Raw genomic sequence first — 17,118 nt, 5'->3', positions numbered from 1 at the left:
AGAACAATTCGAAGTTGTGAAAGTTTAAAAAAAGAAAAGCCCGGAAGCAGGGTCACGCAAGAGTCGTAGCAGACGACGGCCGGTTTATCAGTGCAAATCGCCGTTCCTCTCAACAGTCAAAAGCCATCGCTAGAGTTCTTGTGAACCACAGCCGTTGTTTCGTGCATAAAAAAACGTGCTATTGTAGATAAGCTCACGTCGAGTCGCATTCAAATGACTAACTATGACGACTGCATTGTGAAAAGGGAAAACTGGATCACACGGGTTCACGATGGCTCAGGGGTAAGATAAACCACGCAAAAATAAATTCTTTGAAAATTGTTCGCTCTTTACGGAGGGCACCTAGGATGTTCTCAATTGGTGAGTGTTTAAATGAAATGGTGTTTGTACTGTGTGTAAAAGCCTGACCGTATCTGTGATGGTTTACGGGAGGCTTACTCTGCCTTTAATACAGTTATTTGTGAATTTTATTATGGCCTATTGTCTGAGCACTACACTGTATGTAAGGGAAGCAATTTGTCTCTCGATTCCTCTTTCGTTTAGGCATGGCAACAAAAACAACATGCACATTAACTGAAAGTCTGTTCTTGTATTTTGTGTGACTGTGCAATGTAGGAACATATAACGCAACCTCTAAGACATAATTTTCAACATGTTTTTTTGTTGTTGTCATCTTTTGGCACTGATTAAAAAAAAAATTCGCTGATCATTATTTGTGAACAAAAAAACAAAAGCAAGTTGTCTTTCTGTGACAATTTTCGATTGAAAATTCTAAAAAGTATAGTAATCCTGTCATTTGGGTGGTCGTGGTTTAAGACGGGCCTTTTCTCCTGTTCGGTTTATACCTTGTTCAATTTCTGTTTCTTTTCTTTTTCATTTGAACGGTGCTCCTTCAGGCTAAATAAACATAGTTCTGAGTGTTTTATTCAGGACAATCTATACAGTTTGAGCATGAAATGAATTCTGCATCATTTTTATGGACATTAAAAGTTAAAATACACATTCTCTCTCTCTCTCTCTCTCTCTCTCTCTCTCTCTCTCTCTCTCTCTCTCTCTCTCTCTCTCTCTCTCTCTCTCTCTCTCACACGTGCGTGCACACACACGTGCGTGCACACGCCAAAATTACACATGCAGAAGATCAAGGAAGTTCTGTTGCTCCAACAACAACGAAAATAAGGAAAGAAAATGTCTGCAATAAGAAATATTTGATACATTTTGGGTTAAACCTGTTCGCAGACAACATTTTGCAATTTCAAGAAAGAAAAGTGTGTGTCTGTTGGGGGAGTGAGGCGGCCGCATCCTGATAAAGAAAGAGATACATGTAGCAAAAATCACGAAGCGAGATAACCGCTTCGATGAGCATTACAAAAGTATAGGGAAGAGTTATCTCCATACGAAACTGACCAATCAGCGCTCAAGTTATATTTAGTGTCCCTAGGGTGAGATGGCGGTCCAAACATGCAACTCTTCAGAGAACTACTGAAGAATTTTCGAATCTAAGTGTTCCTGTTGTCCAGACCGGGCACGTGAGTACCAGAAAATACTTTTCTATACACAAACGATGACTCTTCTACCAGTTCTAATTGGGTAGGGGCTTTGCAATGTAGGAATTTCTACTCCATAATTGCGCACCGTCTGCTAGCAGTACTCCACTGCCAGAAGCTTGTTGCAGTAGCAGACAGTTTGGTCTGTCGGTGCTTTTGATCCATGGTGTGTAACGGTAATTTTGCCCCCGCCCAAAAACAAGCCTCTGATTCATCCTGTCTGTAGGCGCCTTTTTCATACTCTGTGGTGATGACCGCAGAGTTTTCACCGTTGCAGTTCCTGATGTGGCATAGAGATTCATAACAGTCTTTTAACAATAACACTACAGATGTTCAAGAACTTGTAAATGTAATTTTTAGTATTTTTCATGATTAAATTTGATTTATAAATTTCTGAACTTTGGAGGTAGCTTCTGAAGTTGGGAGGGAGCTGAGAATGCCGCTGTATATTTATACTAAAAATAGTAAAATTGATTTCAAACAACTTGTTGGCTCACGAAGTGTAGCCTATGCGATCGTAACTTTGTCTGTCTGTGCGTTTGTGCGTTTGTGCGTTTGTGCGTGTGTGTGTGCGTGTGTGTGTGTGTTTGTGCGTGTGTATGTCTGTGGTAGAAACTTTAACATTTCCGAGTCTATGTGTGAGTGGTTATCCAAGACTATGGATAAAGCTCGCATAAGATTACGTCACGGTCAAAAGTGTTTGACGTCAATTAATGCATCATGACGGCATTCCTCCCTGTAGTCTTTCTCTCTCGCGTGGTGTGTGTGGTCTCGGTCATTGTTATTTTGAGCGGGCCGAGACTATTTGGCAGTCGTGTCCCTGAAAGTTATGGCAATCCGAATGGTGCAAAAGTCCCTTTTAGCTCTTGATGTCTAAATAACACATTATTTAGCTAAATAACGCGTTATTTAGCTAAACAATGCTTTATTTAGCTATATCATGCATTATTTAGCTAAATAATGCATTGTTTAAATTAAACAATGCATTATTTACAGATACAGAAAAAAGAGAGCCCAGAGCACTAAATAATGCATTGTTTAGCATAAATAAGAGATTGTGTTTGTAAATAACTCATTATTTATAAATAATTACGCGTTTTCTCTAAACAATATATTATATGTAAATAAAGTGTTATTTAAATAAATAAAATATTATTTAGATAAATAAAATATTATTTATCTAAATAAAATATTATTTAGATAAATAAAATATTATATGTAAATAAAATATTATTTATCTAAATAAAATATTATTTATCTAAATAAAATATTATTTAGATAAATAATTTATTATTTAGATAAATAATTTATTATTTAGATAAATAATTTATTATTTACTGTTTTTGCCTTGAAATAGTATTATTACACTAAATAATGCTTTATATAGCTATATAATAGGTTTCCGCTATATAATTCATGATTTGGTAAATAATACATTATATACCGTAAATAAAATATTATATACCGTAAACAATTCATTGTTTAGCGCATCGCGAAGCCGTTTTTTCTCTTGTTGTTTTTTTTCCACGTGTTTCCGTAGATCCACGAGAGCTCTGTTGATTCTCAAACTGACCAATCAGACAACTAGCATCTGTACACTAATTAAAGTCCCATTGTTGAGTGTGACGAAAACTCGTGGTGACGATTTTAAAACATGTTGGGTCACGCATGGTCCAATCTTACATGGTCCAACCTTACATGGTCCAACCTTACATGGTCCAACCTTACATGGTCCAACCTTACATGGTCCAACCTTACATGGTCCAATCTTGCATGGTCCAATCTTGCATGGTCCAACCTTACATGGTCCAATCTTACATGGTCCAACCTTACATGGTCCAACCTTACATGGTCCAATCTTACATGGTCCAACCTTACATGGTCCAACCTTACATGGTCCAATCTTACATGGTCCAATCTTGCATGGTCCAATCTTGCATGGTCCAACCTTGCATGGTCCAATCTTACATGGTCCAACCTTACATGGTCCAACCTTACATGGTCCAACCTTACATGGTCCAATCTTACATGGTCCAATCTTACATGGTCCAACCTTGCATGGTCCAACCTTGCATGGTCCAATCTTACATGGTCCAATCTTACATGGTCCAACCTTACATGGTCCAACCTTACATGGTCCAACCTTACATGGTCCAATCTTACATGGTCCATGGTCCAATCTTACATGGTCCAACCTTACATGGTCCAATCTTACATGGTCCAATCTTGCATGGTCCAATCTTACATGGTCCAACCTTGCATGGTCCAACCTTGCATGGTCCAATCGTACATGGTCCAACCTTACATGGTCCAACCTTACATGGTCCAACCTTACATGGTCCAATCTTACATGGTCCAACCTTACATGGTCCAACCTTACATGGTCCAATCTTACATGGTCCAATCTTGCATGGTCCAATCTTGCATGGTCCAACCTTGCATGGTCCAATCTTACATGGTCCAACCTTACATGGTCCAACCTTACATGGTCCAACCTTACATGGTCCAATCTTACATGGTCCAACCTTACATGGTCCAACCTTACATGGTCCAATCTTACATGGTCCAACCTTACATGGTCCAACCTTACATGGTCCAATCTTACATGGTCCAATCTTGCATGGTCCAATCTTGCATGGTCCAACCTTGCATGGTCCAATCTTACATGGTCCAATCTTACATGGTCCAACCTTACATGGTCCAACCTTACATGGTCCAATCTTACATGGTCCAATCTTGCATGGTCCAATCTTGCATGGTCCAACCTTGCATGGTCCAATCTTACATGGTCCAACCTTACATGGTCCAACCTTACATGGTCCAACCTTACATGGTCCAATCTTACATGGTCCAACCTTACATGGTCCAACCTTGCATGGTCCAATCTTACATGGTCCAATAATATATATGGACCATGTAAGATTGGACCATGTAAGGTTGGACCATGTAAGATTGGACCATGTAAGGTTGGACCATGCAAGATTGGACCATGTAAGGTTGGACCATAAAAGATTGGACCATGCAAGGTTGGACCATGTAAGGTTGGACCATGTAAGATTGGACCATGCAAGGTTGGACCATGCAAGGTTGGACCATGTAAAATTGGACCATGCAAGATTGGACCATGTAAGATTGGACCATGTAAGGTTGAACCATGTAAGGTTGGACCATGTAAGGTTGGACCATGTAAGATTGGACCATGTAAGGTTGGACCATGTAAGGTTGGACCATGTAAGATTGGACCATGTAAGGTTGGACCATGTAAGGTTGGACCATGTAAGGTTGGACCATGCAAGGTTGGACCATGTAAGATTGGACCATGCAAGATTGGACCATGCAAGATTGGACCATGTAAGATTGGACCATGTAAGGTTGGACCATGTAAGGTTGGACCATGTAAGATTGGACCATGTAAGGTTGGACCATGTAAGGTAGGACCATGTAAGATTGGACCATGTAAGATTGGACCATGCAAGGTTGGACCATGTAAGGTTGGACCATGTAAGATTGGACCATGTAAGGTTGGACCATGTAAGGTTGGACCATGTAAGGTTGGACCATGTAAGATTGGACCATGTAAGATTGGACCATGCAAGGTTGGACCATGCAAGGTTGGACCATGTAAGATTGGACCATGCAAGATTGGACCATGTAAGGTTGGACCATGTAAGGTTGGACCATGTAAGGTTGGACCATGTAAGGTTGGACCATGTAAGATTGGACCATGCAAGGTTGGACCATGCAAGATTGGACCATGCAAGATTGGACCATGTAAGGTTGGACCATGTAAGGTTGGACCATGTAAGGTTGGACCATGTAAGGTTGGACCATGTAAGGTTGGACCATGTAAGATTGGACCATGCAAGGTTGGACCATGCAAGATTGGACCATGTAAGATTGGACCATGCAAGATTGGACCATGCAAGGTTGGACCATGTAAGGTTGAACCATGTAAGGTTGGACCATGTAAGATTGGACCATGTAAGGTTGGACCATGTAAGGTTGGACCATGTAAGATTGGACCATGTAAGGTTGGACCATGTAAGGTTGGACCATGTAAGATTGGACCATGTAAGGTTGGACCATGTAAGGTTGGACCATGTAAGATTGGACCATGTAAGATTGGACCATGCAAGGTTGGACCATGCAAGGTTGGACCATGTAAGATTGGACCATGTAAGGTTGGACCATGTAAGGTTGGACCATGTAAGGTTGGACCATGTAAGATTGGACCATGTAAGATTGGACCATGCAAGGTTGGACCATGCAAGGTTGGACCATGTAAGATTGGACCATGCAAGATTGGACCATGTAAGGTTGGACCATGTAAGGTTGGACCATGTAAGGTTGGACCATGTAAGGTTGGACCATGTAAGATTGGACCATGCAAGGTTGGACCATGCAAGATTGGACCATGCAAGGTTGGACCATGTAAGGTTGGACCATGTAAGATTGGACCATGTAAGGTTGGACCATGTAAGGTTGGACCATGTAAGGTTGGACCATGTAAGATTGGACCATGCAAGGTTGGACCATGCAAGGTTGGACCATGTAAGATTGGACCATGCAAGATTGGACCATGTAAGATTGGACAGTGATGTTCCTAGGACTGGAGGGCAACAGGACAAAATGTCCTGAATCAAAAAACCAATAGGACATCATGTCCTGACTACAAAAAAACAATAGGACATTCAGATCAAGCGAACCAATCATGGCACCTTTTTAGATGACTGAGAATATATGAATAAAGGCAAATAAAAACTGAACAGTTCCAAATTTATTTTAATATTTTAAATGCAACAGTGTTCAGTAGGGTTACTTTCACACACACATACACATGCTTCAGAAGTGATCTTTTCCCACGCAAACCTTTTTCTTCGGCGGCATCTTTGCAGAAATGTGGCGGCGGAAGTAAAGTGTCGCTGTCAAAAGTAGCGAGAGTTGTGGCTCTTGTAATATTGTTCGGTCGAGAGTTGCGTCCCTTGTGTTATTGTTCGACCGAGAGTGAAAATTTAAGTTCAAGTAGGCCCCGATTCGAACTCGTTTTAACGGGGTTTGATACTTCAGTTTGTACAGATTCTTCTTGCAGTCACCGCTCTAGACGTAATACTATCGGACAATGACCGCTGACTTCGCGATCGGATCGGACATTTGACGGGACAGAGGTGTTTGCAATCGGTCATTTTACAACCTAAATCGGTCTATGACCGATGACCGACGCCTCGGAACATCACTGATTGGACCATGTAAGGTTGAACCATGTAAGGTTGGACCATGTAAGATTGGACCATGTAAGATTGGACCATGTAAGGTTGGACCATGTAAGGTTGGACCATGTAAGATTGGACCATGTAAGGTTGGACCATGCAAGATTGGACCATGCAAGATTGGACCATGTAAGATTGGACCATGTAAGATTGGACCATGTAAGGTTGGACCATGTAAGATTGGACCATGTAAGGTTGGACCATGTAAGGTTGGACCATGTAAGATTGGACCATGTAAGATTGGACCATGTAAGATTGGACCATGTAAGATTGGACCATGCAAGGTTGGACCATGCAAGGTTGGACCATGTAAGATTGGACCATGCAAGATTGGACCATGTAAGATTGGACCATGTAAGGTTGGACCATGTAAGATTGGACCATGTAAGATTGGACCATGCAAGATTGGACCATGTAAGATTGGACCATGTAAGGTTGAACCATGTAAGGTTGGACCATGTAAGATTGGACCATGTAAGATTGGACCATGTAAGGTTGGACCATGTAAGGTTGGACCATGTAAGATTGGACCATGTAAGATTGGACCATGCGTGACCCAACATGTTTTAAAATCGTCACCACGAGTTTTCGTCACACTCAACAATGGGACTTTAATTAGTGTACAGATGCTAGTTGTCTGATTGGTCAGTTTGAGAATCAACAGAGCTCTCGTGGATCCACGGAAACACGTGGAAAAAAACAACAAGAGAAAAAACGGCTTCGCGATGCGCTAAACAATGAATTGTTTACGGTATATAATATTTTATTTACGGTATATAATGTATTATTTACCAAATCATGAATTATATAGCGGAAACCTATTATATAGCTATATAAAGCATTATTTAGTGTAATAATACTATTTCAAGGCAAAAACAGTAAATAATAAATTATTTATCTAAATAATAAATTATTTATCTAAATAATAAATTATTTATCTAAATAATATTTTATTTAGATAAATAATATTTTATTTAGATAAATAATATTTTATTTACATATAATATTTTATTTATCTAAATAATATTTTATTTAGATAAATAATATTTTATTTATCTAAATAATATTTTATTTATTTAAATAACACTTTATTTACATATAATATATTGTTTAGAGAAAACGCGTAATTATTTATAAATAATGAGTTATTTACAAACACAATCTCTTATTTATGCTAAACAATGCATTATTTAGTGCTCTGGGCTCTCTTTTTTCTGTATCTGTAAATAATGCATTGTTTAATTTAAACAATGCATTATTTAGCTAAATAATGCATGATATAGCTAAATAAAGCATTGTTTAGCTAAATAACGCGTTATTTAGCTAAATAATGTGTTATTTAGACATCAAGAGCTAAAAGGGACTTTTGCACCATTCGGATTGCCATAGAAAGTAGGCTACATGCAGACAGACAGATCTAGATCTAGTGTCTCTCTTTCTTGCACAGTGTCACCTAAGCTTACTGTGTGTGTGGGTGTGTATGTGTGACGGAGTGATTGAGTTTGTGTTACTGTTTGTGTATTTCTTACGTGAGCCTTGAAGGCTTCGCCTCTTGTTTTTATCATTGTGTGCTGACAGTGACATAATGTTGTTTTACACAGTTATGTCAGTTTAATGAATGGCCCTCTCTCTCCCCCACTCCTCTCTCCCTCCTCAGTTCTGTTATCCTACTCCTAGCTGCCCATCAGTTCCTTTCTCCTCCCAACCCCAACCCCTCTAGCTGTCTCTATTTCTTTCTCAAACACGTATACTCACAGAGACAGAGAGATTTTGATACAATTAAACTAAAGAAATGCTGTTGCCCAGTTAAACTGCTACAGTCATTGCAAGCAACACTAGTCACTATACAAATGTATTGTTTAGCTCTTCCAGTAGTCTGTTTTCAATCTCTGTCTCTGATAGTGATACCAAACCAGAACTGCAGATATTAACAACAAACTCTTATGAGTCCATGGGAGCTACATTATATTACTGCAGCACTGCAGACTATATAATTGAAGCAGATTTGGGAAGAATCTGGAGTGAACTGTGAAGTGAATCAGACAGGCAATCTGGCGCTGCACTGAAACAGGCTTTTCCTTGCCTGCAGTGCTGCATGCTTGAAACATTTCCACTCCCTCAGTGTCTGTGATATGTCTGGCACCTTGCCAGTTTCTATGCCTGCAGGGAAGCTGCTTCCCTCCAGCGCACACTTGTCTAAGCTGATTCCAGTGGCTTTGAGTGCTGTAGACAGTAGTTGTAAGCCTGTACATCCTTCCCTGAGGTGCAGACAAAATAAATATATCCTGTACCTGTAGGTTATGAGGAGCCAACTCCTACCCTATTTTCCTCCTTGTGGCAGACTTTGCAAGATCAGTGATGTCTTGTTTAAAATTATTCATTCATGTGTACTAGCTGTTTGGAAATTGTATCAATTGTTTTTATTGCAAAGTTCTTATTGAGGTTTTCCTGGGCATTGAGAATTCTCTTATCTTTTACAAAATTTAATTGGTAAAGGGGTGAGGATGTGGAGCTTTATATACCTGCATTCATAATTGCAATTTACAATAACAAAAACAAGTCAGTCTGTATCACTATAGGTATGTCGTATGAATACATTATTATGATGATAGCTTTTATCATTTTACCACAAAGGACTGCGTCAAACTCAAAGTCTGTTTAATTTTTTTATTATTGCTCTAGTTTGTAAATGTAATGTTGCTTGTATGCAGTTCATTTTAAACATAAAAATCCCATAATTTCAGTCTATTTGTTTTTCCAAATGCAAACAAACATGCAATCAAAGGGTATTTGGGTGGTGCAGAGATACATTTTAACAAATCATATAATTAGCAGTTAGTATTTGAGCAGGTTCTGCTTGTAAAGATGTGTGTCATCGTCAGTAAATTGAGTAATCTTCTATAATGAAAATCTAAAATAAAAACACAAAACAGTCAGTTTGTTTGTTTGTTCGTTCATGGGCTGAAACTCCCATGACTTTTACGTGTATGACCGTTTTTGCCCCGCCATTTAGGCAGCCATACGCCGCTTTCGGAGGAAGCATGCTGGGTATTTTCGTGTCCTGGATTACAGGATCTTTTTCGTGCGCACTTGGTCTTGTGCTTGCGTGTACACAAGGGGGTGTTCGGACACCGAGGAGAGTCTGCACACAAAGTTGACTCTGAGAAATAAATATCTCGCCGAACGTGGGGACGAACTCACGCTGACAGCGGCCAACTGGATACAAATCCAGCGCGCTACCGACTGAGCTACATCCCCGCCCCCAAAACAGTCAGTGATTACTGTCAGTGTTTGATCACACAACCTGTCGGTAAAGAGGCGTGTCAGCACTAGTTATCTAAATGCTTGCGCATGTGGGTGCACTGCCAGTGATGCATAAATACAGAGCTGCACTGACTCACACCCTAGAGCATCAAGTACAAACTGGTTCTTTGAACTGGGACTGGGAGGTTAGTATGAATTTTTATGTTTTGATAAGCTTTGTTGTATTCTTTCAGCCGAACTACTTAAAACGCCAAGATGCCAAGTGTGCCACTTGCTGTCAGTGTGTCTGACATTCTGGAGGTTCGTGGGGGGCCTCTCAGAGAGAGCGAGGTATGGGCCTTGCTCTGTCAGAGCGCTGCAGCAATACAGGATTTCTTCATTAAAGGTAATTACTGACCCAGTAGTATAGCTTGCCTGCACAGCAGTTAGTGTCCATTGATTAATGCAAGAGTAGAATATCATGGATTTGTGTGTAATGGCGGTATTTGATATGAATTGGATTGTTTGTTATGGTTCCATTGAAGCATTGGTGTTTTAGATTTTTTAGAATTGCTGGTAGTTTACTTGTGTTTGTCCATATTCAAAGGTTGCGGGTATCTTCTGACTCTTCTCATGCTTGTTGGTCAGTCTTGAAGTTTGCTTGTTTTTGTGTGTGTTTTTCTTTTTATCAAGAGACAAGGGTTTCTTGTTTATGTTTGATTATAATTTTTGTCGGAGCCTGTGTTATGTATTTGTTTTGGTGCAACAAGAACAGTTAACTTTCTTCTTAATCTTTGTGCTCACAACAGTCAACAGGTTTTATACTGTGTACACCCAACAGGCAACACTCTTAGTCTTATTTGATCAGACTGTCCTTGTCAAGCTGTATCAGTAGCTCACAGTGTCATGGTAATTTCTCATGGACCCATAAACTTTTTATAGTGTAGCTAAGTTATTCTAGACAGGTTGTAAACTGATAAGAGTGGTAAAAGATTATGTTCATACACACATAAATATGGATGCAGGAACATTCATGTGTGTATTTCTTACAGTGGTTTGTAACGGTCCTTGTAGTGTTAAGGGGATGACATCTGTTACTTCCCCAGATGTGATCCCTAACACCTGCCGAGAAACCGGCCTAGTCACCAACACAAGATTATCTGTTTGTGTGCTCTATTGATTCAGTGTGGAAACATGCAAAAGTTCTTGAATGTGGCGATTGTTTGCTTGTGAGTTTGTAGATGAGCAGACAGGTGACGGTTGTGCTGTTGCATTAATCTTTCCTATGCTCACCTAATTGCTTGTGCACACACACACGCACACACATGAACGTCATTGCAGTTTAAGTTTAAACCTTAAAACAATAAAAGGCATAATAACAAATATATTATGAATATAAAAGCCTAAATCACTCACAAATTATTTTAAAAGCTTAAATCACAGTTCTGTAGTGCAATACTGTTTCTTATTATCACAAACATAACAGTCATAATTATAAGTGACACACACACACACACACACACACACACACACACACACACACATACACACACTACACACACATATGCACACACACATACACACCCCTGTTTGGACTGCTCTCATAGTGAGGACTTGCTAATACACACACGGATAGTGCACTTGCACTACAACGGCACTGGATGCAGTGCCTTTCTAGTGCACTTGCACTACAACGGCACTGGGTGCAGTACCCGCTCCGGCATCGAAGAATTTTCACTAAAAAAGGCACAAACTTTGACCTATTTCGTCGCCTATAGAGGACGGAAAGAATCTCATTTTGAACATGGTTTTGACATTCTTTCCGTCAAAAAAGTCAACTTAACGGGAAAAAGGCACAAAATTTGACCTATTTCGTCGCCTATAGAGGACGGAAAGAATGTCATTTTGAACATGGTTATGACATTCTTTCCGTCAAAAAAGTCAACTTACTGCAAGACCTCAGACCGTGTGAGGACTTATGTAGGACCTCAGTTTGTAGGTGTGAAGACCACCTAAGACCTCACTATGAGAGCAGTTCAAACGCACACACACACACACACACACACACACACACACACACACACAATGAATTATATCCTAAAACAAAAGTCTGCTGCTACACACCCATAACTTGGCATCAGACAAATGAAAAAAAAGTCGATCACTCTATGGTTCTAACACTTTATCACAAATACCAGGCAGTGTCAATGAGATCAATGTATATATAATTATAAATGAGCTCAAAGGGGGGCTTGACACAGTTTTATGGAGAAGCGCCTTTGAAGTTATTTTCAATGAAGATAATGTCATGATGAGTATTGGATGTTTAGATTGATAGTGTCCCAGGTGTTTGCCTACATATTCCACAGTTTACTGTTGAGGGTGATGGCATTACGAAGAGATAGATCATTAAGGTTCCCTTTTAACAGAGACTTGTTTCTGTAGAAGAAAAACAGCTGTGCGCTTAGATCAAAAAGGAGAGGAATAAGAACATCTACGTGTAGGATTGGTACTTGGGCAGATGAGTAATTAAAATGCTATGCATGGTGCTAAAAGGATGGATAAACATTAGATCCAAAAAAGTATGCACTCTGTGAAGAAAGCACTGATGATTATTGTGTGCTGTCAATATAGAGAATACTACACAGCAAGCCATGTAGTTTTCTGTGTATCCTACAATCTGTACATGTGTGCCTCCTGCTCCAAACGTCACGGAGTCAAAGCATCCAAATAGAAGACGCATCTTATGGAACCTCGATCTCTTCCAATGCCTCATAAAATCTTTGACATGCAAAAAGACGTCATGCTAGAAAGTAAAGCGTGATGTATATGTTCTCAAAATTCTTCCAGAGGAAACAGAGACAATGACAAAAGGAGCCGTTTTCATGTCAGTATGTCCCAAATGACATCACCAGTACATTTTTCATTCTATCTAATCTGTTTTCGTTCTATTTTTTCTAATAACATGCGTTAACAATTGATTGCCAACTGGAATGGAAGAGCACAAAAAGTGTAACTTGATATGCAGTTTCTCTAGAGGGAAAAACATCTTCCACTTTCATGTCAGTGTGTCCCATGCAACATACATTTGCCAAACAGCTATGTGTAAGTAGATTATTTGTTAGTGGTATAGAAAATACTGATCAACAATCAAAGTCAGTTTTCACATTCATTTTCTACCTATTTCTTATTTGTTTATTCTTTTGGCAATGGTGAAATGTCAGCAATCGTGTGTCATTCGGGACAGTAGACATGACACCTGACCTTTTGTCACTGTCTCAACAGCAAGCCCAAAAGTTTTTCCAGAATGACGGTTGTTTTGGTGACTTCGTGAGCACTGAAATCTTAGGTCCCTGTCAGACTAGTTTGACACGACCTCATTTTGACATGTAATTGTTTAGCTTAGTTATGACATGGGTGGTCTCTTTCATGTATACATAGAGAAGAGACAGTTGCTCGCAAAAGGTAGTGATCAGCAGAATGTTTAACTGATTCATTCTTTCAATCTAGACGGGCAAAAAATGCAGTGAAAGTTAACTGAGGTGGTTTGATATTTACTTCTTTTAACACAAATTTTGTTTGGGTTCTTGCTTCATTTTTACGGTGTCATTTTCTAAATGTGTGTGTTTGCACCTGCATGTATGTGGGCATGTACAATAATCAATGTCACATGCGGAATAATATCTGTCAAACCAAATCTGAGTATAAAGTTCTTCTTCCTGTATTTTTAGCTGGTGCATCCGGAAGCAAGGATGACACCCTTTTCGCAATCAACCCGGCGTCATTGACGATGAGTCGGGACGGCCAGGTGATGTTTTCACCTGGTGACGGCACTTGGCATGGCACTGACTTTGTGGCACCTGAGTACTGCAGTGACTCTGCTCACGCCCTGTCAGACACAGCCATTGAGAAGGTAGGGAAAAAAAGAAATGCCATCTCAAAGGTCACACTCGTTGAAAAATTTTGCATAAGTATTCCATATTCAAGGTGCCTTACGCATTTTAGTCATATGGCTGCTCAAAATAGGTGCAAATCACTCAAAATCAGCTTGATCTCCATCACTCCCAAACTGAAGAGTCTCAGGCTGCCTAAAAAGCTGGGTAGAAAATAGATCATACATAATACCACTGTATGTAAAACTAAAAGTCCACTGGTAAGATACTTAATTGTTGCAGTTGTAGCTCACGAACATGGAAGGAGAAAAGAAAACAAAAAAGAAAGAAATGAAGATGAAAAGACCATTCACCAGGGAAGTTTTGACTTTAGCCAGTATCGGATAAAAACTTGGCAAGAAAAGCTGGCAAGCTTGGTGGAGTAGGACTAGGAGGCACTATCAGCTAGTTAGAATTACAAAGATAACACAAAGCAGAGCCTTTGTAAGTCAGCGCTGTACTGAAGCTGAAAGAAGAAGTTGAAAAAGTACAGGGAAGAGAGGGATTGGAACTTGAGAGAAGAAACGAGAGCTGTGTAAGAACAGAATAAGGAAAACAGGGATGGGGTGGAAGAGATGACTGACAGAATGGTTATTCTGGTGCTGTCTTCAAAACATGCACAAAGATTTACACTTGCAGTACATGTATTGACACAGGTACCAAAGCTTTCTGTTTGTGTTTGCGACATTTCAAAGTTAATTGGGCACAAATATGTGTTTGATATTCTATCATGAATCTGTAAAATTAATGAACAGCTAATATAAATATGTACCAGAAAGTAGAGTATGATCACTGCACACATTTGTTGTTGTTGAAGAGACATACTTCTGCTAAAACTGATTGGTGAATTTTACAGTTTGCTCAGAGACTGATTTAATGATACAACAGCACAGAGAAGGGAACATATTTATAAATCAAATAATCAGACATTTTTAAAAAGAGGCTGAGACACTGATTTTTCACCATTTTATGTGCAGATGTTTCTCTACACCCTGGGAAAAACACTTCAGGTAGCAACTGAGTATGGTTTACGTAGAAATGAGGTAAGATCCGTCAGAACAATTTGTACATGTTTAACATATTTTATGACTGAAAAAAAAAATTGCATCTGTTTCAACTTATTTTGAGTTTATGTTCTATTTAATTAAAGAGAAGCATTGTTTTGATGCTGTGTGTATTTGCAGAGCGTGATTGCGTGCTTATAATGTTTCTCTGTGTAGCTTACAGTGTCTTTGTAACCCCCCGCGGGTTAGGAGGAAGAATTTACCTGATGCTCCCCAGCATGTCGTAAGAGGCGACTAACGGATTCTGTTTCTCCTTTTACCCTTTGTTAAGTGTTTCTTGTATAGAATAGTCAATTTTTGTAAAGATTTTAGTCAAGCAGTATCAGGCATGGGAATTGTCCGCCGAACGGCGGATTTCCGCCAAATTTTTGTTTTGTTCCGCTGAAAATGCAAAAGTGTCCGCCGAAAAAATAAAGGGGGGAGGCACACAAAAAAAGCACCGGTTACTTTGGCCTTTGCGCAAAAGCCCGCGAAAACTTTCCGTGCTTTGTTCACGCACTGCTACCGCCCGCCTCAGTTATTGAACTTTTATGTTTGAAAGTAAACCAGATTGCACAGATTGTGTTACAAGTTACATTTTCCTGTTTGTCTCAACAGATCAATTTTTTTACAAATTTAAACCATATAATACATGTATATATTTTTTTTCTTCAAAAAAGCAAAAATTGGTACTAAAAACTCTGATTCTAAAAACAGAATTGAATGGCAAACTTGGAGCTCAGATGACACCAGATTGCACCATCTGGGTTCTTTGGAGAAATTTTTTTTCCAAGGGGGACATGCCCCCGGACCCCCCTAGTAAGGCGCCTTCGACTTGACGCTTTGCGTCTTCAGCCGGTTCTAAATTTTTCGCCTTTTTTACAATTTTCAATTCCCATGCTTGAGTATGTAAGAAATGTTAAGTCCTTTGTACTGGAAACTTGCATTCTCCCAGTGAAGTAATATATTGTACTACGTTGCAAGCCCCTGGAACAAATTAGTGCTTTTGTGAACAAGAAACAATTGACAAGTGGCTATATCCCATCTCCCCCCTTTCCCCGTCGCGATATAACCTTCGTGGTTGAAAACGATGTAAAACACCAAATAAAGAAAGAAAGTGTCTTAGTAAACCTGTGCATGTAGATAATCACATGTGTAGACATTATTATTATTATTATTGTGATCATTTTTATGCGCCTAATCTAGATATAGCCCTAGGCGCTTACATATTAATTTCTGCCGTTTGAAATGGAATTTTTTACAGACAGACAGACAAACAGACATTTTTTACACACAATATACAGGGTGACACAAAAAAAACAGAGCCCACCAAAAGTTTAATATTTTCTGAAATAATCAGCCGATTCTTTTATTTTTTCAGGTGAGCCAAGCTGAAATGATGTTCTAACAGCCCACCAATTTTGAGCTTCAAGATGTCATGGACAACGGAGCATAAGACATTTATAGTCGAGGCCTATTTTCGGTCGAATTCTATCCAGACTGGTCAGCCGCAGATGTGGGATCGCTCTTACAGCTGCTGTTATTGCTGCCTTAAGATCAGGGATGGTCTGGGGGTTGTTGCCATATACCCTGTCCTTGAGGTACCCCCACAGATAAAAATCTGGGGGGTTCAAGTCCGGTGAATAGGGGGACCACTCTGGGTCACATCTGCGGCTGACCAGTCTGGATAGAATTCGACCGAAAATAGGCCTCGACTATAAATGTCTTATGCTCCGTTGTCCATGACATCTTGAAGCTCAAACTTGGTGGGCTGTTAGAACATCATTTCAGCTTGGCTCACCTGAAAAAATAAAAGAATCGGCTGATTATTTCAGAAAATATTAAACTTTTGGTGGGATAGATCTGTTTTTTTTGTGTCACCCTGTATTTAACACATTCACATTGGCCAGTAAAGCTCAGTAGCCTATTAGGCGAGCATTCACCTTTCACGACCTTTATTCCAAGTCAAACGGGTATTTGGTGGACATTTTTATCTATGCCTATACAATTTTGCCAGGAAAGACCCTTTTGTCAATCGTGGGATCTTTAACGTGCACACCCCAATGTAGTGTACATGCATGTAATTAAT

The 17,118-nt window shown here is 39.6% G+C and overlaps 1 protein-coding gene across 2 annotated transcripts in view; it reads left to right on the top strand.

The window, feature by feature from the left end:
- The first annotated feature begins 1,415 nt into the window (after window positions 1–1,415).
- The window catches only part of LOC138959374 (tyrosine-protein phosphatase non-receptor type 13-like), a 68,504-nt gene continuing 52,801 nt past the window's right edge, over window positions 1,416–17,118 (top strand). For both annotated transcript variants that reach the window (XM_070330812.1, XM_070330811.1), the window contains exons 1-4: window positions 1,416–1,526; window positions 10,309–10,460; window positions 13,786–13,967; window positions 14,964–15,029. In XM_070330812.1, the coding sequence (XP_070186913.1) occupies window positions 10,331–10,460; window positions 13,786–13,967; window positions 14,964–15,029 (378 nt within the window). In that variant the 5' untranslated portion in view covers window positions 1,416–1,526; window positions 10,309–10,330. The remainder of the gene's footprint in view (window positions 1,527–10,308; window positions 10,461–13,785; window positions 13,968–14,963; window positions 15,030–17,118) is intronic.

This window comes from Littorina saxatilis, linkage group LG2 (genome assembly GCF_037325665.1).
Source record: "Littorina saxatilis isolate snail1 linkage group LG2, US_GU_Lsax_2.0, whole genome shotgun sequence".
Classification (NCBI taxonomy): domain Eukaryota; kingdom Metazoa; phylum Mollusca; class Gastropoda; order Littorinimorpha; family Littorinidae; genus Littorina; species Littorina saxatilis.
Note: the sequence above shows the minus strand (reverse complement) of the source record. Positions and strands in the feature narration are given on the sequence as shown.